General features: G+C 40.7%; 1 protein-coding gene across 3 annotated transcripts in view; it reads left to right on the plus strand.

The window, feature by feature from the left end:
* LOC101171449 (retinal-specific ATP-binding cassette transporter) overlaps nt 1-25,311 on the plus strand; it is a 45,076-nt gene extending 19,765 nt beyond the window's left edge. Inside the window, exons 16-51 of one of the 3 annotated variants that reach the window (XM_023950290.1) lie at nt 264-485; nt 1,518-1,722; nt 1,803-1,880; nt 1,977-2,141; nt 3,072-3,252; nt 3,476-3,607; nt 3,729-3,868; nt 3,965-4,102; nt 4,244-4,422; nt 4,715-4,817; nt 5,187-5,392; nt 5,479-5,527; nt 5,693-5,773; nt 7,608-7,765; nt 7,898-8,022; nt 8,365-8,463; nt 8,546-8,735; nt 8,839-8,933; nt 9,070-9,102; nt 9,597-9,702; nt 9,812-9,886; nt 10,944-11,113; nt 11,218-11,395; nt 11,501-11,616; nt 14,156-14,303; nt 14,390-14,513; nt 17,558-17,687; nt 17,803-17,923; nt 18,026-18,088; nt 18,205-18,311; nt 20,032-20,173; nt 22,197-22,331; nt 22,421-22,524; nt 22,600-22,692; nt 22,762-23,011; nt 23,161-25,311. In XM_023950290.1, the coding sequence (XP_023806058.1) occupies nt 264-485; nt 1,518-1,722; nt 1,803-1,880; nt 1,977-2,141; nt 3,072-3,252; nt 3,476-3,607; nt 3,729-3,868; nt 3,965-4,102; nt 4,244-4,422; nt 4,715-4,817; nt 5,187-5,392; nt 5,479-5,527; nt 5,693-5,773; nt 7,608-7,765; nt 7,898-8,022; nt 8,365-8,463; nt 8,546-8,735; nt 8,839-8,933; nt 9,070-9,102; nt 9,597-9,702; nt 9,812-9,886; nt 10,944-11,113; nt 11,218-11,395; nt 11,501-11,616; nt 14,156-14,303; nt 14,390-14,513; nt 17,558-17,687; nt 17,803-17,923; nt 18,026-18,088; nt 18,205-18,311; nt 20,032-20,173; nt 22,197-22,331; nt 22,421-22,524; nt 22,600-22,692; nt 22,762-23,011; nt 23,161-23,280 (4,761 nt within the window). In that variant the 3' untranslated portion in view covers nt 23,281-25,311. The remainder of the gene's footprint in view (nt 1-263; nt 486-1,517; nt 1,723-1,802; nt 1,881-1,976; nt 2,142-3,071; nt 3,253-3,475; nt 3,608-3,728; nt 3,869-3,964; nt 4,103-4,243; nt 4,423-4,714; nt 4,818-5,186; nt 5,393-5,478; nt 5,528-5,692; nt 5,774-7,607; nt 7,766-7,897; nt 8,023-8,364; nt 8,464-8,545; nt 8,736-8,838; nt 8,934-9,069; nt 9,103-9,596; nt 9,703-9,811; nt 9,887-10,943; nt 11,114-11,217; nt 11,396-11,500; nt 11,617-14,155; nt 14,304-14,389; nt 14,514-17,557; nt 17,688-17,802; nt 17,924-18,025; nt 18,089-18,204; nt 18,312-20,031; nt 20,174-22,196; nt 22,332-22,420; nt 22,525-22,599; nt 22,693-22,761; nt 23,012-23,160) is intronic. The other 2 variants (XM_023950291.1, XM_023950292.1) reach the window with 2 other exon arrangements.
* The last annotated feature ends 146 nt before the right edge of the window (nt 25,312-25,457 follow it).

Below are 25,457 nucleotides of genomic sequence, written 5' to 3' on the forward strand. Positions count from 1 at the left end.
AAAAAAAAAAACAGCTGAAACTATTACGTCGTGAGAATGTCAACAGCAGGATCCAGCAGGAGTTTCTTGGGCTCCTTACTGATTAACTACTGAAAGCACTGAAAACACTGCAATACCACAGAGTGGGCAGTGGTGACCTCAAGTGGAAACGTTTTGTACAAGCATTTGTACATAAAAACATCAACTGTGTGAAATCTGCCAGAGTTTTGCCCAGCAACTAAATAGGAATCGTAAAGTTCCTCTGTTATGTGTTTCCTTTCCAGGGAGGGAGAGTTTTGAACTACAGCAACCCCTTTATTCTTTTCCTCTTCCTGCTCACCTTCACCACTGCAACCATCATGCAGTGCTTCCTGCTGAGTGTCTTCTTCAATCAGGCCAAACTTGCAGCTGCCTGTTGCGGCATCATTTACTTCACACTTTACCTCCCGCATGTCTTCTGCATCGCATGGCAAGATCGGATCACCAAAGACATGAAGATCCTGCTGGTGGGTGTCTGCAACTAAAGACATTTACATTCCAGAATGAGGAAAGGACACATTTCATGCAAAACTACCTTTTACTCAGTACCTATTACCTGTCTAATGCCTTAGTCACATGCTTGTGCGTTTAGCCCATAGTGTTCACACTGGACAAGCAGGATGGGGCTTCCTCTTCTTTTTCTTTTGCTACTGAAATTTTTACGCGGTGCAAATGTTGTGAATCTGTTGCAACACGCTTTCAGTGGTCACGTGTTTTGCATGTAAAGCCAGAAAATAGGCTTAAAAATCTGTGTCGCTACATAGGAACGTGACAGTTTTGAACATGGAACCCTGCAATGTGCATATACACATGTTTACATAGACTTTTTATTTGAAGTGGTCTCTTGAAGACACATTACCAAGGGTGGTGTAGACGTAGCTTGAGAGTCAAGCTGCGCAAAAGGAGCGTGCACCTATCATGTGAACAGCACTAATGAGCTCCTTGTACAGGCTTGAAAAATGAAAAATTCGTACGATGTGCCTGCGTCTCACCTACTTTACCCTTACTCACTACAACCTGTCACCCTCAGAATGTCCATAGAAAAATGTGCGTGAAGATTATCGATGTACGGACTCACCGAGGGGTTGACGACAACTTTGATATTATCTCCAGGCCACGTTGTGATTAAGACTTTAACCTAGACAGTTTAATCTTAACTTTATAAATTCATTGTTTGACCTGTAACAAGGTGGCCACATTTCTGCTATAGACTGAAAAACATGTTAGAAAAAGCCATTTTGTGTGGATATGATCTAATTAGAGGGCCCAATTTTATTCTAAAAGCTCATTTGATTGTCCTGTTCATACCTTATTTTTTCAATGTTTAGTTGGATAAAACTGTCATGAAGCTTGCATCTTTTTTCTGCTTGCCACTAAGTAGTTTAGGGGTTCAAATCCCCCCCTAGTGTTCCCTCAAATGTAAACCAATCTGTAAGCCACCTTGCATTCAAGTGTTTTAAAAGTCTGTGAAACAAATGTGTTTTTACCTTTTCATGCAGAGTCTGCTGTCACAGGTAGCATTTGGCTTTGGCACAGAATATTTGTCCCGCTATGAGGAGCAAGGGATGGGTTTGCAGTGGGATAACATCCAGACAAGTCCTCTGGAGGGAGACGAATTCTCCTTCCTCACCTCCATCTGTATGATGGTTCTGGACACGGTTCTGTACTCCGTGCTGGCCTGGTACCTGGATAACGTTTTCCCTGGTCAGTACACCACACAGAAAATAAGCAAAGAGCACATAACAAAAATGACAATACTGTGTTGAACTTCATTTCCATCACAGGACAGTATGGAATTGGCCGCCCCTTTTACTTTCCTTTGCTACCCTGCTACTGGCTCAACAGTGTGGCTCCAGTTACAGGTACTCATTATTATTATTTTTGTGTTTTCCAAAACTAGAGAAAGTCACTTTTATTTGCCATACAAAGATACTAATGGAAGCTGTTTTCCCCAAAAGACAACGTCAAAATAAATAGAAAAAGCTTTGATAACCTTGTGGTCAAGGAGCAAGGAAAGCTGCCAATGAGAGGAGAGAAGGAAAACGGCGATCAAGCCAAGTCTAAGGAAGATGTTCCCTCATGTGAACACCAGCATCAACGCGAGGAGAACCAAGAGAAAGAGGGTATCCCTGGAACTATTCAACACAGACAAACATTCAATCTTAGGTCTGAGCTCTGACTGTAAATGAGAGCAGGACTGAGTTTGTGATACGGACACTGCTGTGTTAGAACCAGAAATTGTCAGTAACTAGTAACTGGTCTGAGACAACTTTAACACTATCTTCGGCGAGTGCATTTGCGCATTTAGGGCTTTGGCGTTCAAAACTAATTTTTTGTGCTCTACGTACAAAATTCACGTCCAGGTAAAACTTTGACAAATCAGGGACTCAGATTTGGGAGTGACGTACGGATGGCATCCCTTTAAATGGAACGAAAGTGCCAACCGTTTGAAAATGGATCATGAAGGCGAAAAACAAAAAAACAGCACCAGAAGAATTTGTCAAATAAACGTTTCAAACAATCAACGCAAGATCACCTACTTTTAATAAAGCATCTGTTTGGTCATTTTATAGCTTGAATGACTTGACTACAGAAAAAAATAGGAAAAAGAGGATTTTAAAGAAGATTTTAGAAAAGGTGTCAGAACAAGATATGGTTATTTTGACAAATAGAATGACTGAGTAATAGCTGTTTATTTCTTTATAGAAGTCTATGGGATTTTGGCTTCTTGGAACCAGGGGGGTACTTCCTGTTTGGAACATGACGGGGGAGGGGTCACGCAGTCAAGTTGTCACATACAGTCAATGGGACTGAGTTTAGACTGTGGGAACTCAGTGTCCTTGCCTGTGTTTGCACCTGTCTAATCTGTTTGATATTTGATCAATAAGTGATAGAAACTTTTGTTTTAGGTTGTTATTTTTTTTAGAATCGGATGACTTTCCAGTTCACTGGTTTCATAAACCTCATCTGTTCTTAAAAATATTTTTTCTGCCATATTCACAAAAGTATGATCACATGTGCAACACAACGGACTGTTCTTGTTTTTTTGTCAGCAGATCAGTCGTTCTTTGAAGCAGAGCCAGATAATCTGGTGAAGGGAGTTTGCATCGAGAACCTGGTCAAAGTGTTCAGCAGCTGCGTGCGGCCAGCCATCGATGGCCTTACCATCAGCTTCTACGAGGGCCACATTACTTCTCTTTTGGGCCACAATGGAGCTGGAAAGACCACCACCATGTGGGTCATTCAAACTGTACCCAAAACATGGCTAATTCTGCTTGACCCATAAGAATCCAGACTCACTTATTCTTTAAAACACAGTTATTTTGAAAATATCAACGACCATGTGGCCCACAGAACACATTTCAGATATTTTTCCATTACACTGATGTCACTATGGGTTCTTATGGGTTAAGGCTGAAATTCTATATATAATGCTTTTTTCCCGCTTTTCTATCAGGTCAATCTTGACGGGCTTGTTCCCTCCCACATGTGGGACAGCCACCATTTATGGCAAAGACATCCGCACAGACATGGACAGCATTCGTCTGTCTCTGGGAATGTGCCCTCAACATAACATCCTCTTTCAGCAGTATGTAACTCCTAAATCCTCCATCCATGAGTGATTCATGTGAAAAATGACCAGTAGTGTGGTAACAGGCTGCTGTGCTGTAAGTGGATGATCAACTTTCTCTGCATCTCTTGCTTCTCAGCATGACGGTGGCGGAGCATATCCTCTTCTTTTCATTGCTGAAAGGCTGTCCAATAGCAGAGGCTGAGGAGGAGGTGGAAAACATGCTTCAGGATTTGGGTCTTCCTCACAAACGAGACGAATTGATCCAGAATCTGTCAGGTTTGCGTGGAATCAACTATCTGAAAACGTTTAGGCAAATCATTCAACCACAGTGATTGGTGTGTGCATCAGTGACATCTCGTGGCTCTGATCTAGGGGGGATGCAGAGGAAGTTGTCAGTTGCGCTGGCCTTTGTGGGTGGGGCCAAGGTGGTGGTCCTGGATGAGCCCACATCTGGGGTGGATCCGTACTCCAGACGCTCCATTTGGGACCTGCTGCTCAAATATCGCACAGGTAACTCTGTCAGCCTGAAGGATGCACAAATATCTTTTGTCCAACGTCAATGTTCACATGTAATGTCTTCTAATTTAATATAAAAGTGTATTTTCCTTCATCCCAACTATTTTTCAAACACTTTTTACTGTCAACATACAGGCCGTACGGTGATCATGTCCACCCACCACATGGATGAGGCCGACCTTCTCAGTGACCGGGTGGCCATCCTCTCTCAGGGTCGCCTCTACTGCTGCGGATCCCCCATCTTCCTCAAGAACTGTTTTGGCGCAGGCTTCTACCTCACTCTTGTGCGTCGGATGAAAAACGATCCGCCAAAGGTGGGGAGGAAGCCACCAGTGTGTTTTTGTGCATTTGTCTTTGCATGACACAGAAAGCCGAAGCTTTGAGTGAAATGGCTATTTTAGGGTACCAGTGGTTTTATGTTAGTTCTCCAACTTATAATAAATGTGATGTGTTGATTTGAAATAAAATTAAAAAATGTGGTTTTTGGACAAAATGCTGAGCATTTAGCTCAACATTTTGTTTAGCTAAATGCTTAAAAGATGAAGTGGAACAAAAAGATTTTTCTTTTCTTTTCAATGAACCGTTTGGTGTCTCTTTATGCTGCAGCCCAGCTGTGATTGCACACAGGATTGTTCCTGCAAATGTTCAAAGTGTTCCAAGTTTAAAGCCAACCATGAAGAGACCAAAACCTCTGACAGACAGATGGACGGTAGGTTTTTTATCACTTCTGCCCAAAAAACAACACATTTTTATTTTTACAAATCACTCAACTACGATGTAGTCAGTGCATGTCCAAAGTGCAGCCCGCAGACTCCTTTCATAAAATCAATGCTGGACACCCCTGCTGTAGTCTGTTTGTTGTCAAGGTACTAATTCAGATAATCTCTTTTCACTATCCTATACTACCATAAATACCCGTTAGTATTTTAGTAGGGTTAAATGCAGCAAAAAATCCTTAGATTCACACCCAACAAGTGTGAAATAGTAGGCGGCTAAACATAACAGAAGCACAGATGTTACCTATGGAAGAAGGCAAGAGCTGTATCTTCAAACTCAAAAACTGCTTTCTTATCTACAGGTAACATTGAAAGCATCATGGCCTTAGTTCATCACCATGTACCGCAGGCTCGACTCATAGAGACCATAGGTCAAGAGCTAACGTTTCTGCTCCCGAACCAAAACTTCCAGCCCAGAGCGTACGCCAGCCTCTTCCGGGAGCTGGAGGAGACGCTGGTGGACATCGGTCTCAGTAGCTTTGGTGTGTCAGACACATCTCTGGAGGAGGTGAGGGAACAACAGACAACAACAAAAATCAAGTCGACCAAGTCAAAACAGTAGTGATGCCAGTTAAAAGCTCTGTTTTCTTGTAGATCTTTCTAAAGGTCACTGCAGATGGAACCAACAGGAAGTGCATTCCAGGTAAGCAAGTACTTTAGAGTACTGAGAGATGTCATAGTAAGCTTTCTATTCTCCCCATTTTTAGTGAATTTGTATTTGCATCTCATGTTTCACCCATACTTACGTGTACTGTGTGTTTGTCCTTTAAATCCACTATTAACTCAGTTGTTTGTCTAACTGCCTCAGATAAAATATCATTGCGACAGATGTCTCAAGCTAGTGTGTGTGGATTCAACAGAGTGGCTGTTGATGTGGAAGGACAAAAAGGTGAAGTTGGCTTTCAGCTTGCAGCTCCAGGTGTACCTGCTGTTGTTGTGGAACAAGCAAACATTTTATACATCTATATAACTTCACTCACCGGCCACTTTATGAGGTTCAAACTGCTACCGGGTTGGACCCCTTTTGCCTTCAGAACTGCCTTAATCCTTGTTGGCATAGATTCAACAAGGTTGTGGAAACATTCCTCAGAGAGTTTGGTCCATATTGACATGAAAGCATCACACAGTTGATTTGTCAGCTGCACATCCATGATGCCAATCTCCCATTGCAACACATCCCAAAGGTTCTCTATTGGGTTGAGATCCCCACACCAGTACACCACCACTACCACCACCCTGAACTGTTGATACAAGGCAGGATGGATTCATGCTTTCATGTTGTTGATGCCAAATTCTGACCCTACCATCTGAACGTTGCAGCAGAAATTCAGCCTTATCAGACCAGGCAACGTTTTTCCAATCTTCTATTGTCCAGGTTTGGTAAACTTGTGTGAATTTTAGCATCGGTTTCCTGTTCTTAGCTGACAGGAGTGGCCCCTGGTGTGGTCCTCTGCTGCTGTAGCCCTCCTGCCTAAGGTTGAGCAGTGGTTACTTCAGTTCATGTTGTCTTTCTATCAGCTGGAACCAGTCTGACCATTGTCCTCTGACCTCTGGCATCAACAAGGCATTACCGTCCACAGAACTGCAGTTCACTGGATATTTTCTTTTTCTGACCATTCTCTGTAAACCCTAGAGATGGTAGTGGGGGAAAATCCCAGTAGAACAGCAGATACTGAAATACTTAGAGGAGGCCGTCTGGTAGCAACAACCATGGCACATTAAAAGTCACCTATATCACCATTTTCCCCCATTCTGATATTCAATTTGAACTGCAGCAGATTATCTTTACCATGTCTACATGACTGAATTCATTGAGTTGCTGTCATGTGATTGGCTGATTAGAAATTTATGTTAACGAGCAGCCGGACAGGTGTGCCTAATAAAGTGGTCAGTGAGTGTATTTTTTTTTTTGTCAATGGGAAATTGAGCTTAAAAAAAGCACCAAAAATCGTGTATTTGGGAAATTTAGTAGAAAATCTAAAAAGGAAAAGAAAAATTATTTTACTGAAAGAATAGGAAAATATGTTATAATCACAGTTTCTAACGATTGATAAGGATTTCTTATTGCAATTTTTTTTCACATCCAGTGCGTGACCTGAACAGAACTTTGTCTTTGGTATTAAGCGTCTTTGTGTGCCATTTAAAGCGCTATACAAATAAAATTTAGTATATTTTCTTTAGACATGATTTTTTTGTGTTTCTCTAGGAAAAAAGTTCTACAGGTATATTTAGGCAGTATATTTGAAGTTTACTTTTATATACTATCTTTATATTGTAAACTTAAAATATTAGTTAGTTTACTTCTTACACTAAACATACTTGGTCTATAGTACACTTGTATACTTATACTGAAGTATACTTTATAAAAGAATCTTTAAGGGGACTACTTTTTGCTAAGGGTTTACTAAGTTTGATAAGTGGAAAAATGCAATCGCCCCTGAAATACATTATGATATTTATTGCAATATTAAAGTAGCTCTGCATCAAAGCAACTTCAGCGACAGCTTTTCCTGACAACAGCACAGTACAAAGAGCAAAAGCTTGGCCTTCCCAGCTAGTTCACGAACTGCTAATTGTTTCATGACGTCCCGAAAGTTTACCGGTTCCACCCTTGGGTTAAAATCGGCTTTGCTTGGGCAGCTAGTTAGCTTTTCTTGATTAACGTTTGGCACAGCAGTGGCACATGTTACTCCCTGCCTACTTAACCGGGCTTCTTCTCGCAGAGTCCAATGGCCAGGACCCAAGCCAGATCAAGGAGGGCAGTGCAGGCCGGGGGTCATACCGGGTCAGAGGCGTCTGCCTGACCGTCAAGCAGTTCTTAGCTCTGCTCATCAAGAGACTGCACCATGCCACTCGCTCCTACAAAGACTTCGTAGCACAGGTCACATTTTTAACGATAATTGTAATCCTAATGTGCCGTATCATTTATTTTCATATTTGTTTAAAATTTGTGTTAATGTTTTTTTGTACTTTTTCTAAAATCTTTCTTGCTTTGGTCTTTGATCTTTGGTAGATTGTGCTTCCTGCCAGCTTTGTGTTCTTCTCACTGATGTTTAATCTGATTGTGCCACCATTTGGAGAATACCCAAGTCTGACGCTTAGTCCGTGGATGTATGGGCGCCAGTACACCTTTTTCAGGTTCGCACCTTTTCTGTCATTAATTTAAACCAGTTTTAAAGCAGTTTTCCCAGGACTTTTAGGTGTCCTTTAATGATGACGTCATCAGTTTGCCTCACTGGTCTGAAGTGCACATTCAGTTGTGTACAAATTCCTTCACTACTCGCTACTCAGTGCACTATATGGTGTGCTCGCCATCTTGAAGAGCTGTCTGAATCTGCTCCCTAACCACTAAAAAAACGATATAGTGTCCTGAATTTTAAAAGTAATTAGGACACTATGCTCACAGTAGATGAGCCAAATTCTGTTTGTGACTTGAGAAACGTCTGAACACAAATTTGTATTTTTGTTTATCCATTGCAGCAATGAGCGCCCCACGGATGCCGCGATGAGATACTTTGGCAATGTGCTGCTGGATAAGCCAGGCTTTGGGACTCGCTGCATGGTGGATGAACCGTTGGAGTACGTCATCATCGCTTTGATTTGTTCGTAATTTGTTCCATGGAGTATTTCCTTAAATATAAAATAACGTCTTTGTTGCCAGAGATTTCCCATGCAACAACATCACAACAGAATGGGAGATGCCATTGGTTAACCCTGCCCTTATAGAAATGCTGGAGAGCCCGCGCTGGGATTCCCTCAGACCTTCTCCAGAATGTCAGTGCAGCACAGCCAAGAAACTCACCATGCTCCCTGTGTGTCCAGAAGGAGCTGGAGGCCTCCCTCCTCCTCAGGTAGGCTCGCTTCCTGATGGCAGGATGTGAACTAGTATGTACCATAAACCTCTGATCTTCTCATTCAACATGTACACTGCATGCTTTTTTTTTTATTCATTAGAGGATCCAGTCAACAGGCGACGTTCTGATGGACCTAACTGGTAGAAACATCTCTGACTACCTGGTTAAGACTTACCCTAAACTTATCAGAACCAGGTAATGGTTCTGATAAACTTTTGAGGCCATCAAACACAAGTAGACACACAAAAAGAGATTTAAGGCCAACATATTTCAATCATGAGGTTTTTTTTCTTTTGTTGTAAACTTGCCACACTTGTGATTTGTTTTCCAGCCTGAAAAGCAAATATTGGGTGAATGAACAAAGGTAAGTCATATTCTGTTCATTTAAAGCAGAGCGTGCTCAGCCTGTTTTTAAATGTTTTTCTCCATCAGTGATTGGGTTGTTGGTTGCGTGTGTGTCTGCAGAGGGGGAGAGATGGGGGGTTCTTTTTCTACATGATTGCCCTTGTTTCTCTATTTGTTGTTTATATTTTAAATCTAATATTTTGTGTAATATTACATTTAAAAAGTGCAAAATAAATAAAGAGATTGATTTGATTTGAAAGTATGGATGTTACATCCACGTAGAGTGGATGACAAGAAAATTTCCCCATTGTGGGATAAATAAAGTTTATTATTCTATTCTATTCTATTCTATTCTATTCTATTCTATTCTATTCTATTCTATTCTATTCTATTCTATTCTAAGTATCTTTTACAGGAGTCTATGTAGTGGTGTGCTTCTCCCTCTAGTGGTCATTTTACTGTACTGCAAAATAGGAGAGAAGTCAAACAGGTGTTTTGCTCTGTGATGTTTAGGTATGGTGGCATATCAGTGGGAGGACAGCTTCCTGTTTTATCTCTTCAACCTAATGCAATCCAGGATTTGGCATCTCAGCTCGGGCAACTTCTCAATGTGACAGGAGTATGGCTTTAAATTAAAACTTTCTGTATATGATGGACAACAGTGTATAAATCTCCTCTGAGTCTCTTTTTAAATGTCATATAATGGACATTTATGTTTTCATTCCAAGGGCAAATACTCCAAACAAACTCTCAGAGACATAGGAACATTCCTCAGGTATCTGGAGACTCCAAACAATGTCAAGGTCAGTTCATGAACGGTTGGATGAAACACATTGTTCTTGGTACATGAAACTCACAAACTGGTCCCATAATGTGTATACCGGTCAATATGAGGCTTTAGTCACATGCACCTGTACTGGATTACATGTAGCTACGCAGGTTTATGCCAGTTTTCGGGCACACACAAAACGTGTCAATTTAGAAAACTGAAATTTAAAAACACTCTCTCAAAGCCAGACATACTGTTTGTTTTTCAAATAAAGATGAAGCTAAGCCACTCTCCTGACATCAATCAATCAAATCTTTATTTATATAGCACTTTCACATCTGCCAGACATCCAAAGTGCTGCACACGTATAATTACACTAAAACCATAGGTAAAGTTCAAAGAAGCACAGTAAAATGATAATAAAATCATCAATAAAAGAAAACACTAAAAAGCTGTCTAATTATCATTCTCTCTGTTGTTAAAAGCCAATGTAAAAAGATGCGTTTTTAGCAGAGATTTAAAATCATTTAAGGATCTGGCAGATCTCACTGACAGGGGAAGACGATTCCATAGTTTAGACATGATGGTAATCCATATCTGCCATTGCAAGGACGCTTGCTAATGAACAGAACTACAGCGTGTCTCCTTTACTTCATGAGATTTACACAGGCCTCTTCCAAGTGCAGTAAACAGTCTCAATAGAAAAAGAAGAAGAAGAAGCTGCTTTCTGCTTGTCCAGTGTGAAAGTTTTTAAATGCGCGTCAAATTAAATTTGTGTACGTACCTTAACAACCAGGCAAGGAGCTTGCACTTATCACTTGAAATGCACTAAGTCTGCAAGGTTTGGTGAAGTTGAAAAAAATAGTACAACACTCTTGCATCTCACCTAATTCTCCCTTACTTATATGTGTTAAGTGTCCGTTACCACTTGTTCCCTGCAGCATGCCTGTTAAAAAAAGGTTCACAAATATTTGCACTCTACGGGCTGACAAAGTAGTCTACGATCTAAAAATGCTTGCAGATTGCCCATATCCACTCATAAAGAGCAGTCTTGACTAAGGCATAACATCTCTGTTCATTGCTTTTACCAGGTGTGGTACAACAACAAGGGCTGGCACGCCATGGTGTCTTTCATGAATGTCGCCAATAACGCCATCCTTCGCGCACACCTGCCCGAAAGAGCCAACCTGGATGAATTTGGAATCACCGTCATCAACCATCCTCTGAACCTCACCAAAGAGCAGCTGTCTGAGATCACTGTGTGAGGGATTCGCCCGGTCCCTCTGCCTTTTAAACCGCCTTTAGGCCCCCGTAGAAGAACCGACCTGACCTAACGAAGTCTATGTTTCTCTGCCCTCTCACCAGACTGAGCACGTCCGTGGACGCAGTGGTGGCCATGTGTGTCATTTTCGCCATGTCCTTCGTCCCAGCCAGCTTTGTCCTTTATCTCATCCAAGAGCGGGTCACTCAAGCCAAACACCTGCAGTTTGTCAGTGGCGTCAGTCCACTGGTGTACTGGATGGCCAACTTTCTGTGGGACATGGTACAGTGACCCCTTTACTTTTTCAGGACACACTTGCATGTGAGCTGTTGGTGCAATCTAGGCCATGTAATTATATCAATGGCTGTTTTCTCTGCCCCTCTGCAGGTGAACTACTCCATCAGTGCAGCAATGGTGGTGCAAATATTCCTCTTTTTTGACAAGAAGTGTTACACATCTGCAACCAACGTGCAAGCACTGATCGCTTTGCTCATGCTTTACGGGTCAGTTGTCATTTTAGTTTGAAATGTACGGGAAACCTTCATGTTTTATGCATTATTACCCACAACTGGAATTTCTGTTGAAAGGAGGATTCGTGTGGAAGATTTTCCTAAATACAACAGCTAAAAATCTTAAAACTAAACTACTTTTTAAAGGATTTTTCCTGAAATTCTTAAGGTTTATATAGCTCCACTTAAATTTTAATTACGCTTAACAAGCATCATTTACGGAGCACTGGACATGACAAAAAAATTGTTTACCCAAATTAACAATTTCTTACCACGAATTAGTGTTTGTTGTGCACAAACTAGCATTTTGCTGCCACAATTTCAAACTTGGGGGCCACAAATGAACATTTTGTGCATATGAACTAATTTTTTGTTTGCACAAATTAGCCTTTTATGGGTACATATTAGAGTTTTGGGGCCACATAGTGATTTGTGGTTACAAATTGGTACTTTGTAGGCATAAAATACCATTTCCTTTGGGCACAAAATAGTATTTTCTGTCCCAAATTAACATTTTGTGGGGCCAAATTTGTATTTTATGATTACAAATTGGGATTCGGTGCTCACAATTTGGTACTTTTTGTGCACGAATAAGCATTTTCTTTGCACAAATTAGTATTTTTTTGGTAGTAGGAAGGCACAATTTAACATTCTGTTGGCACAAATGAGGGTTTTGTGGCCACAAATTAATTCTTTTGTGTCATCAAAATGGTAGTAGGAATTGAAAATACTAAAATGCTCATTTTTGTGCAAATTTTAAGCCCTACAATGACCATTGTCGTTGGGACTGAAAGAAATAGTTTGGAACTTTAGAGAATGAAGTAATATTTGTTGGCTGAGCTGTAGCTGTTTCAGCTGTCGGCAGAAACTGGCTCCAGTTTTTTTATTTGTCTCTGCTAAAACAAAAAGTTATTGAAGTGTTTTGAAACTTTGCAGAAAACATGTCCAGCTCAAAAAAACCTCATGTTTAATAAAGTAATCGGAAGCTCACAGGTGCTACCTTGATCCCCAAAGGGGAATTAAGGATACCGTTGGAACTTCCAAAAAGAGCCAGCCGCTGTCTCACACTGCTCATATTTTATTGATTATGTGGCGTTGCACTTTGCTGCAAATCCCCTATGGGAGCTCTTTGGATACACAAAGATTCTCTGTCTTCTGCTGACTGTTAAATATTTCTGTGAGATGAAGCGGCCTCTAATCCACTGATTTAAGGGACCATCCATAGCAACAACAAAGGCTGAAGTAGTTTATTCTGAAGCTGAAAGGTACAACTTTAGACTTTGTACTGTGTCTAAACTGAGCTTTGTATATATTTATTTTATTTTATTGCTAATTTTTACTTTCTGTCATGTAGCTGGAAAGTTAGAGATTGTAAATCCACTTGTAACATTTTTTTAAAATATAAATACTTTAGAATAAAACTATAATAAGTAATAATTAGAACATTTTTCGTCTGTCTTATTTTGGTATTCTATGTCCACAAACTTTTTTTTGTTGTTGAGAAAAAGCAAAAACAGCCCACTTCTCTATACAGACTGTTAAGCAACACATGTTTTCTAAACCAATGCTGTAACAAACATGCCGAGTGTGGTGTGTAAATAACAGGGAGGCAAAAAAAAATACTATACATTTGGAAAAATCCTTTTTATAGGTTGCTAAAAAGTGAGAAACAATGAAAGAAAACCTTGCAGTCTAGTAGGAATGAATTTACTTTCGCCACGTTTCGCTTTAATGGTGTAACATAAGGTTTAGTTTTAAACTCAAAATAGTGCTGCTTGTTTATAACCACTGATATACCTCTTTATTAGACAGAAAAATGCCAAAAATTCTAAATCATCATTTGATTTATCCCTTGTGCTATCCTAGGCAGTTTAACATTGGGATTTGGGTCATCTAGACCCACTAAACAGTGCGCTGAACCTTTTTTCTGCAATGATTTGTGAACCTGACTGGTGTCCATGGATAACATGAAATCTTTCCACCTTTATCCACCTTTGTCATGGTAGGGAGAACACGTCAATGTAAGGGTGGGGTCATCTAGGATAGCACAATGGTTATATTTACTGAACAGTCTTAGGCTCCATGATGGCGCAATGGTTAGAATTGTAGCAAGAATTCCATGGTCCAATCCCAGCTGGGTCCTTTCTGTGTGTAGTTAGCCTGTTCTCTTCGTGTGTGTCCAGGTTTTGCCTGGGAACTCCGATTTCCTCCCACTGGGTCAAAACCTGCTTCAAAGTTCAATTGGTGTCTCTAAATTGCCCCTAGTCATGCATGTGGTTCGGTGAGCCCTGCAACAGACTGGAAACCTGTTCAGGATGTGTCTTACCTTTGCCCAACAGTTGTTGAGATAGGCTCCAGCAACCCAGTGACCCCAAAAGGGATTCAACAGGATTACAAGATGGATGGCATTATTGATCTGATATAATATAGAAAAATTGATGTTTAAATGTCAGTAAATTGAGTTTTAAAAGCAAAAGTCAGATGATTGGAACCATAGTCCCTAACATTGTCTGACTGACTGTTGTTGTTCCAGCTGGTCTGTGACACCCATGATGTACCCCATGTCCTACGTGTTCAGTGTCCCGAGCACAGCCTACGTCTCTCTGTCATGCATCAACCTCTTCATTGGCATCAACAGCAGTGCCATCACCTTCATCCTGGACCTTTTTGAGAACACCTCTGTAAGTCCTGCTTGTCTTGCTTTTCCAGACTTGATTTTTGTGCCCTCCATTCCATTGTTAATCTCTTCTTTGGGATGTCTTTCTAGGCTTTATATGGATTCAACCAGCTCCTTAAGACAGCACTTCTTATCTTTCCTCATTATTGCCTGGGGCGAGGGCTTATAGACATGGCCATGAACCAGGCTGTGACTGATGTCTACGCTCGCTTTGGTAAGCACTAAGCCGTTTTTGACAGCACAGCATGCACACATGTTTAGCTTCCATCCACCATCTCCACACCTGAATGTTGACTCTTTCTATGCATCAGATAGTCGGTAGCCTGAACTTATTGTTCAGGTCTAAACCTGCTGCAACTCTTCAGTGAAACACTAGTAGCAATGCACCCATTGGAGGTTCAGAGGTTTGAGCCACATGGGGGTTGACCCGTGTTGGTGCTGCAGGTTCTTGGGTTGTCTGGGCCCGTGGAGGGTCATTGTCCTGAGCAGCTGCATCAGTTGCAGTTTCCTTGAGGTTCGTGTGGCCACCTTGAGGCACAATTGTTGCGCGTGCAGTGAGTGTATCCTGAAATATTTGCAAGTTTGAAGGCACGTCTGCAATACACGGCTAACTTTAGAGGCTTTAAAATGTTACCGAGTCACTTTTGGACTTGTTGCCTCAAGTTTTCATCTGACAGCATTAAATCCTACAACCATTCTTTAGTATTAACATTTTTTATTGTTATTTTGAGAAAAACAAACAGAAACAGTAGAAGAAGAAAAAAACATAAAAACAAGAACATTTCCAGCACAACAAAGTCACAGCACGGAGGCAACACATCAGCTAGTTACATACAACTAGTACATTACATGGATTATGTCATGGGGAACCTAGTCATCATTAGGTTCAATCAGAGGACAACATTTGGACTGCCTTTATAAAGAATGTTGACTAGATCACCAGGAAGATGATCAAGCAGAGGCCTACATAATTTATAAAAAGCATCAGAGTTGCCCTGTAAGAGGGCACTGAGGCGTTCCATAGGAAGAACTTTGAATGCCTCTCTATACCACTGTGTGACAGAAGGAGGTTGTTCCTGAATCCACTGCAGCAGTATGCATCGTCTCGCCAGGTGTAAAAGCTTCTGTAATAAAACCATCTCCTGACCAGATAGAGGTGGTCTCTCCACTGACACGCCAAGAAGAAATAACGCTGGGTTCAGAGGGATTGTTTTGTGAAAAATACAACTGACTTCTGTTACAATATTTTTCCAGAATCTAATGATCAAAGGACATTGCCAGATGCAGTGATAGTATGTTCCTAAACCAGTTTTACATTTTATACAAAGAGGGGAACATTGAGGATTAAATCTATGCAGAAGCTGTGGAGTGTATTGAAGTCTGTGCAGAATTCTATATTGATTCTCTCTAAGTCTGTTGCATGTGAATACTGTCTTGGCAGATACAAAAGCTTTAGACCACGTTTTACTACTGAGCTCCACTCCCAGATCCCGGCTCCAAAGAATCCTAGTTCCTCCAGTTGAGAGGGGGTTTAACAGCATTAATTGTTCGTGAAAAAGTGAAATAAAGTTCCTTTTGGTTGTGGCATCGTCATTAAATTTAAGAAGGAAGTTTTCAAGGGAATTCAATATAGGTTGATCAGCCGGAAAGGTGAGAGATGATTTTACAAAGTGTCTCACTTGGAGAAAGCCAAAAAAGTGTTTCTGTGGGATATTATATTTACTTTGAATTTGTCTAAAAGACATAAAAACACCTTTTTCAAAAAGGTTACTTACAAATCTTAAGCCCTTAGTGTACCATTGGTCATATATACTAAAGCTTATACCTGGTGGGAAAGCTTTATTTTTAATTATAGGTTGCATTGCACTAGAAAACTTCCTTCGTCCACAAAAAGTCACAATGTCATGCCACACCTTAATTGTAGTGAGCATAACATTATTGTTCTTAACCTCAACTGGGAGTCCAACTACATCTGTGAATAAGAGACTGAGAGGTGACAACAGGTCACAACACCAACTGTCCACAGCTTACTCACCCTGATGTAAAAAAGCGTGCAACCACCCCGACACTATTCGCGCATGACAAGCCCAGTAATAAAATAAAAAATTAGGAAGAGCCTGACCCCCCCTCTCATATGGCAGTTGTAAAGTCCTAATTTTCAATCTAGGTTTCTTCCCATGCCAGATAAACTTAGATAAGCATTTCTCCAGTTCTGAGAATGTTTTCCTATTAATTTTGAGAGGTCCTACAACCATTCTTGTCTAGTCCGTGTTTTTCATAGTGAGGGTTATGAACCCCGACTCAGAACTGCAACTGTTCTTTGAGTTTCTTGGGAAAACAGCAGGCCTGTTAAACCCTTGATTACAGTAGGTGATCAAGCTGTGTGCACTTCTAATGACTTAGTCACATGAACCCGTATGGTTGCTGTGGGTTTTTGGGTTGTCCAGGCCTGTGGAGGGTCCTAAAGAGGAGCGGCCGCATCCTAAGGGGAGTGCAGGTATGTCTTACAGCTCGTATAGTCACCTTAAGGAGACATCATAAAAATGGAACTATTGTGGTGAGTGTATCATGGAGTATTTGTAGGGATAATGTCAGTTGACATACAAGTCATGCTGTCTTATGCCACAGACTAGTCCACGACGTGGGCAACTCAAAACCCTAATGTCTGCATGATTTCCAGATATCTGTGCCCTACTAATACTGATTACCTGGATCAGGTGTGTTCAACCAATAAGGACACAGCAGAGAAGGGTATGCTGGAAAATGCAGCCTTCTGTGCCCACCTTTGCTCTAGGCCAGGGGTGTCAAAATCCAGACCTCGAGGGCCGGCCTCCAGCTGGTTTTCCCAGAAATCCTGCCTAACCTGCTGTTGGTTACCTGGATCAGGTGTGTTTGGCCAGTGGCAGATTGGTTGGAAAACATGTTGAACACCGGCCCTCGAGGCCTGGATTCTGACACCCCTGCTCCAGGCACTAGTAACATATGCATCTTGGGACCTTTCTGACCGTGCGGAAATGCTGCACGCATGTGAAGCTGATATCCAAGTGCTCATAGGTGACCTATTGAATGTCCACAGAAACTACACTCTGATCGTCGAATTTGCTCATTTTTAACAGCCAGGATGTGGGCAAGGAGTGCACACTTATCAAAAGAAGAGCACTAACAGGCTCCTTGCACTGGGTTTGGGAGGTTGGAAAAACATGAAAGCTAGCCCGTATCCACCTATCGGCGCAGTTGTGACAAACCTGTTTTTTGCAGGTGAGGACTATAGTCCTGATCCCTTTAGCTGGGTCTTCATCGGAAGGAACTTGTTTTGCATGGCTGCCGAGGGATTTGTGTATTTCATCATTAACATTCTCATCCAGTACCGCTTCTTCATGGATCACTGGCAAGTGCAGCAGAGCTTCATAACACAATCTATGATTTGATGAGACCCTCTAGAGTGAAGGCTGATCCGCTAAATAGCCATCCCCACCCCACCCCTCCCACACCCCCACTGGCAGGATTCCAGATGGCCCAAAGCCCCACATTTTGGAGGAAGACGTGGATGTTGCTGAGGAGAGAAAGCGGATCCAGCAGAGCGGAAACACAAATGACATTTTACGCATAAAAGACCTGTCCAAGGTGAAACTTTCCTTCATAATAATGAATTCTGAGAATTGAAAGAGTAATAACTTTTTTTCAAAAAACAAGTTTGTTTGCATTTATTTATCCTTATTTTCCCAGACGTACACAGGAACAATCATTCCTGCAGTGGACCGCATCTGTGTTGGAGTGTTACCTGGAGAAGTTGGTGCAATTTTGCCTTACAGACCTTAAATACTGACCTGCACAAGCTGGAAGTTTGGTAGTTTTGTGTTGTTTTTTTTAAAATTTGTTTTGCTTTTTGTTTGTTTCAAATTCAGTGTTTTGGTCTGGTGGGGGTGAACGGAGCAGGGAAGACCACAACATTTAAGATGCTAACAGGTGACATTGACGTGACTTCAGGAGATGCTTCAGTGGCTGGTCACAGGTTTGTTTCATAAAGTTAGAATATGTTGGAGTTAAATTATGACAAAATATTAAGTTCAAAACACATGGGTAGTCCAAATTTCTATTAGGTTTTACCTTGAAATTGTAAATACTAAATTTAGTTCCGGATATCCAGTTAATATATGGTATACATTACAAATAATTTCAGATGGATGTTTGTCAGAATTTGTGTTTTCTTCATTAGTTAAGCAGGAAAGACGAATGAAAACTTGATCTATTGTCTAATGTAAAAATCGCCACCATTTAAATCATACGTTGGGTGGCATGTCAATGCTATATTCACATCAACGCACGTTCTAGCGACCACTTTGTATAAAAAGTCTATGTAAACGCACCCATGTGCGTCTTTTGGCATTCAAAACTCTCCCACTGAGGTGTAGCTACGTTCATTTTTGGGCTCCATTCCAGGGCTCTGTCCTGGGGCCCCTGCTCTTCATCATTTACCTTCTCTCCCTCGGTTACATTTTTCGGAAACATAACACCATTTTCACTGCTATGCGGATGACACCCAGCTTTACATTTTCTCCAAACCTGGCTCCACTTTTCTATATTTTTCCCTCTCCAATTGTCTTCTTGACGTCAAATCCTGCTTCACCACAAACTTTCTTAAATTAAATTGCAATAAAACTGAACTTCTCGTTGTTGGCACTAAGTCCACCCTTACTATACTCTGTAATTTCTCTCTTTCCTTCGACAACACCTCCATATTTCCCTCCACTCAGGCTAAGAGTCTGGGTGTCAACCTTGACAGCACTCTCTCCTTCACTGCCTCCTTCACTGCCCACATCAATAACATCACCCGCTCCGCTTACTGCCATCTTCGCAACATTTGTCGTCTCCATCCCTCTCTCACTCCTCACTGCACAGCTGTCCTAGTCCACAGTCTCATCACCTCCCTTATCAACTTCCGTAACTCCCTTCTTTCTGGAACTCCATAAGTTTCAACTGGGTCAAATCTCAGCTGCTCAAATAATAACCCAAACCCCTTCCATTCACCATATTACACCTGTCTTACAGCAGCTTCATTAGTTACCAGTAACCTCACTGGATCACTTAAACAATCCTTATTTTAACCTTCAAAGCTTTCCACAACTTCGCCACTCCGTCTCTTTCAGAGCGCCTGACTGTTGCTACTCCCACTCGTTCCCTCAGATCTCTTCCTCCCTTTGACTGGATGCTCCACGATCACGTCTCATTTCCATGCTAGCAGTTCCAGAGTTGCGGGGCAGAGCATTCGCAACTCTGGAGCTGATCTACGAAATATGGACTCACTTTCTCAGTTCCTTCAAACATCTTAAAACGTACCTTTTTCATCGTGCATTCAGCACATGACATTTAAACTGCTGTTACAAATGTGTAACACATTGTGTAATTGTTGGGTTTTTATGCTTGTATTTATCTTATGTACTGTGAGGCGACTTTGAGTGTCAAGAAAGTCGCCATACAGATAAAATGTATTATTACTATTATTATCATTATTATTAAAGTCGTGGTTTGTGACTGGCCATAATTCTATGACACCAAGTCTTTCATGTATGACGAGATTTCCGCCGTTTTGACATTTTGCATCCGAACTCTTCAAGCTGTAGGTACATGCACTAGCATTGGGTAGCGACAGTTCAGTGTGAAGAACTCAGAACACATAGGTGTGAACATAGCCTTACAAATCTCCTTCTTGATGCTTTTTGTTTCCATTGCAGCATTTTGACCAACATCCTGGATGTCCATCAGAACATGGGTTACTGCCCGCAGTTTGATGCCATAGATGAGCTGCTAACAGGCAGAGAACATTTGCATCTTTATGCCCGGCTCCGTGGAGTTCCAGAGTCCCAGATCAGCAGGGTGAGAAGGTTTCTGTCATCACCCCAACCTTTTAAGTTAGAGTCTGGGATGTAATGAATAAGATATAAAGATCCAAGCTGTCCACTAGATTGATGTCCACACCATTTTTCCAGTATTATCTATGTAAAGCCTTCTACATCAAGGAATGAAAAGAGAAGTCAATTGTATTTGACAATTTTTAAGCTTTTTATTGAAAGGTAAAAAAAATTGCTTGCTTTTTCATTTTTTAATGAGATTTATAGTATCAATAAGATACGTTGGGGGATTTAGTAATTTTTCTTTTCTCACAACAATGTGAACAGACAAGAAATATTAACATGAGTGTTCAGGAAAAAAGCACCTAATTTCCCCACTGGCTCAAGTTTGATCCAGACATTTTTAACAAGCTGTAACTGTGTTATAAAGAATTGATCATCAAGCAATTATCAATAACACTTTCATTCTTTCAAAAAAGCAACTAGTCATTTAAAAATTATTAACAATATTCAAGTTATTCACACCAGAAAGTCTTGAAAATTAGCTAAAAAAACTTTTTCCTGCCAAAAGTATTTTTTAGATTTCAGGGAGGCAGCCGTTTTAAAATGAGCAGGAAAAGCTCTCTACTACCCCTAGCGGAGTGAAGATGAACTACAGGGCAGAAAAAATGAACCAAGTTAAACACAATGCGTTTTTTAAGGAAAGTTTGGATCATGCTAATGAGATTAAGAGTCTCAGAAATGCATGTATCAAATGTAATATGAACAATTATATAGCGTTAAACTTGTACTCCGATTAAAACACAACACATTCTAGTTTGATTACCTTAACTAGAATAAAACCAGATTTAAAAATAGTCATACCTGCACTTAGGGTGAGAAATGCTGGGTAAATACCTGTTTAGCAATAGTAACAAAAACCAAAAGACATAAGGAAATACTAGACAGTTTGATGCCTGTCAGCTGATTGTTTGCTGAATAAAGCACGTTTTGAATCTTATTAAACCAGCCTAGATGTGAATAGTATGTTTTTGAAAATTAGCTTTAAACACTACACTGTGTAGGGGAGGAAAGGACATCTTGAAATAGAAGAACAGTGGATTATCCCAGCCTGCAAGTTTAGACCATCTTGGATTCAAAAGCAGGAACACGGATTTCCGGAGCTGTACCTTCTTTTTTATCCCCCTAAGGCAGATGTGGATATTATTAGGGCTCAATGGCTGGTACCATTATGTGTTTTCCTTATCTCTTTCCTCTATCCACTGCTGACATCAGTATCAGCAGTCAGGATTCGGCCTCTTAGAAGATGCAAGGGTATGAAGCAGGAAGCCTCAAATATAGCATGGCAATCCAGGGCTTTTCAAATCTTGCTACAGCACCGTCAGCCGAGATCTATGTGTCACCTCCAAAACCACCAACTAACACATCCCACCTGTCTCCATCGGATCCTTAACTCATGTACACCTCATGTACATTTGTTTTTTTTCATCCACTCCAGGGCATTTAACCTTCAGCAAAGTGGCTTTAATCAACAAATGTTCTATTAACTACAAATGTAGATTCAAATATTATAAAACCCAACTTTTCAGAAATGCGGTCCCCTTAATTTTTTTGTATGGCAACGAGATTGCAAATGATCTTAAAAAATACAACCATGGACCTGCTTTCCCTATGTTGTCAATGTCCATCAGGATTTAGAGGATTTAGAATAATGGTTAACTGTTTTCGTGTTTATTATTATATTAATAATGTTACAAAGTTTGGTTAAAAAAAAAGCAAAAAAAAGTAAAAAAACAAACATTTTATTTTGTCCACCTACCTGTTAATCACAGCAACTTGCACATAATATTAAACAAGTTTAGGATCAAATAAAATTGAAATAAAAAAATTGATGACAATCATTTCTACTGATTGTCATCAATCATCTCTTTTCTGAAACCAACCCCCAGTGGTCATTTGGGGAACTGCAACATTTCTGTGTTGGCTTTAAATTTCGAATAGTTAGTTTGAAACATATTACTGAATGCAGTTGCTCCTCCTACCTTCAGGTTGCAGACTGGGCCATCCAGAAGCTTGGTCTCTCAGAGTATGCCAGCAGAACTGCAGGAACTTACAGTGGAGGCAACAGAAGAAAACTTTCAACCGCTATCGCCATGATAGGTTGTCCTGCTCTGGTCCTGCTGGTAAAAACTAATTTTTTTTTTTTGGGGAGTTTTCACCTGTTTTCAAGTTGTACAAACCAAAAGCATGTTTGCTGTTTTTGTATTTGTAGGATGAACCTACCACAGGAATGGACCCTCTCTCCAGACGCTTTCTCTGGAACTCCATCATGAGCGTTATCCAGGACGGACGAGCTGTGGTGCTCACCTCACACAGGTAAACATTTTTAAGGATACAAGCATGTTTGTACAACTTCGATGCTTTCAACTTCGATGATTTTTGCATTGACAGTATGGAAGAGTGTGAGGCTTTATGCACCCGCTTAGCCATCATGGTCAATGGTTCCTTCAAGTGTCTGGGAACGATTCAACACCTCAAATACAAGTTCGTTTTCACACTTTATGTCATATTCTTGATAAAAGGGCCGCCACTAAAGATTTAATCCTAATCCAGATATGGCGACGGTTACATTGTGACCATGAAGATCAGGACAGCAAACCCTGGCTGCAACCCAGACTTGAGTCGCGCTGAAGCTTTTATGGAGAGCACCTTCCCTGGTTGTATCCAAACAGAAAAACACTACAACACTTTGCAGTACAAGATCTCCTCCTCCTCTCTGGCCAGAATCTTTCAAATGGTCCTCGTCAACAAGGACAAACTCAACATAGAGGACTACTCTGTGTCACAGACCACGCTCGACCAGGTCAGTTCAAAAACACACTCAAGTTGTTCAATTTATTCACTTTTTCTGTTATATTATACAATTGTTACTTTTTGATTCACTCCAAAAATGGTACTTTTTCTATCTGACTTTGCTTCATTTACAATTCCTTTTGTTCCTTGCCCTTGTAGGTGTTTGTGAATTTTGCCAAGCAGCAGTCAAGAGAGGATGACGCAATTGTGTTGCATCCAAAAGCAGCAGGAGTGCAACGTTACATTGAAACCATACCAATCAAATCCTCCAGGAAGTGAAGACGCCTCAGTCACCTCAATAAAACAAGAGCTGGTTTTTACTTTTGCACTTTAAAGAACTGCTTACATAAAAACAGAACCTAAAAGATTCAAATGTATGATAAGATCCATTAGCTCGTGGTGATAAAATACAAATGTTATAATGTTAGCCACGTTAGAGTTTTGAGAACAATGATTTAAAATGCTAGAGACGCTACTCTAGCCTGTTGCCATTGTCCAAGATTCCTAAAGAACAACGCCATATTGGATAGGGCAGTAAACACAGGAGATTTGAATAATTTTGGTCAGATTTTTATAAGAAAAAAAACTCATGACAAAAATAAGACCCAGGCCGTGGTATTCATGTTTTTGTAGACTGCTTGCGCCCGTTGTGTATGGACCGGTCCAGCGGAGCGGACTGAGAACAGTGCAACTTGTCGAGAGTTGTGCCTGTCCGGGGGGCCCCGCAGACAGGAATGAGGTCGCAGTGGGGGCACCCCTGGTGCGGTGAGGTCCGCCCAGTGTTCGCTGTAAAGCACACGCCCGCCGCAGCTTGTCGAGCCGAAGCCAGTCGCGACACATCGCTGCAGGGGATATACACCCCCTGGTCTTTGCTTGCCTCTACCGATGGAATCCTGGTTTGTTCTTTTTCCTCCGCTTCATAGTATGCTTCAATTCAATGGGTTGTCCTCCAAAAAACAAAAACAAAAGTTGGTCCTGTCAGAAGACATAGTACATAGTACAAAGTCTACAGCTACCATTGACTTTGAAAGGCCTACAAGATCAGCCTAAACGTTCACTACTCTGAGAATAAAGTCACTCAGATCTTTCTCAAACGTTTTCTATAAGTTCTCCTTTATTAGCTTACAGTAATACCTGTGAAAAGTCACATCCTTGTTTGTCCAGCTATGTTTGTGCAATTGTAGCACACTGGTGAGCCAGCACCTGGACCTATCCACATCCAACTTTGCGTCTGCAGCAAGCCAGCGTAGTGACTCTAACCTATATAACTCATTGATTAAGAATATCTAAACCTCCCGTGCTTGTTTGCAACACGTAAAAAACAGAATACCGCTAAAACAAATGCTACTATGTCTACGCTAACTCCCAACCGGTAAAAACAACAGACTGATACTACTACTAGTACGGTGACTGGAATGTCATTGTGCGTGTAACACGTCATAATGACAATAAAGTCTAGTCTATCCAATTCTATTTCTACACTAGAACCCAACATTGCTATTAACACGTAAGGTACACCTTCTGACACTGCTACATGTTAGCCCTGTTAGTGTATTTACAAAAACCCAACCTTGTTTGCAACACTCAAAAAGAAAACAGACTGACATTTAAACAGCGCCTCAAAATCGCTTTAAACACGACCAGAATTAATCAATAAAAAAGGTACTCACTGTCGTTCTTAAAATGAAATGAGGTTTTTCAGTGCGCCTTATAGTGCGTTAAATCCAGAAAATATACTGTATGCATTTGACCTTCTGATCATGCAACTGCAAGAGAGTTCACTTGAATTGCTTTATTGAACTGTTTTCAGCACATGAGGTTAGTGAGCTTTAAAGTTAGGAAGTGCCTGCTGCATGCTCCATGTTCTGCTCACCTTGTAGGCCTTGCAAATAAAACTATAGAATGACTTTCATTCAAACAAAAAAAAAGAAAGGTTTTTCATCAAGTTTGGAGAAAGCAAAGGTCTTCTGTCTTATTGCTTCCAATGCCATGCAAGTTTGTCTTTAGTTGCCTTTTGGTCAAGTCAAAAAGCAGCCAAGGAGCCATAGTTTTAGCACTTTATTTATTACGCAGTTTGCACCAGCAAGTTTTTTTAGTGCAATACACCTGACAGTTACAGAATCTTGTTGCAGCTGTTAACATTGATACTGTGTGATGTTTTTGTTTCTATGTCTTCAATTTTGTCCAATCTTTGCACTTTGGTGACTTTTCTGCATTCCACCTGCACCTGGTGTCAGAAGTGGAAGATTACAATGAAAAAAATGTTTCTAAGAGAAGTCAAATTTCCAATAAAGTAACATTTTCCATTAATGTTTGAGCTTTTATTCAACAATTTGTTCATTTTATTGGGAAAAAGCAAACCTGAGTTTTAAAACGACGAGTTTCAAAAGCAGCTGTTAACAACTTCCTGGTGAGAAATCTAACATACACTTTGATGTCAAATGTCATAACATGAA

This window comes from Oryzias latipes, chromosome 20, assembly GCF_002234675.1.
Source record: "Oryzias latipes chromosome 20, ASM223467v1".
NCBI lineage: Eukaryota > Metazoa > Chordata > Actinopteri > Beloniformes > Adrianichthyidae > Oryzias > Oryzias latipes.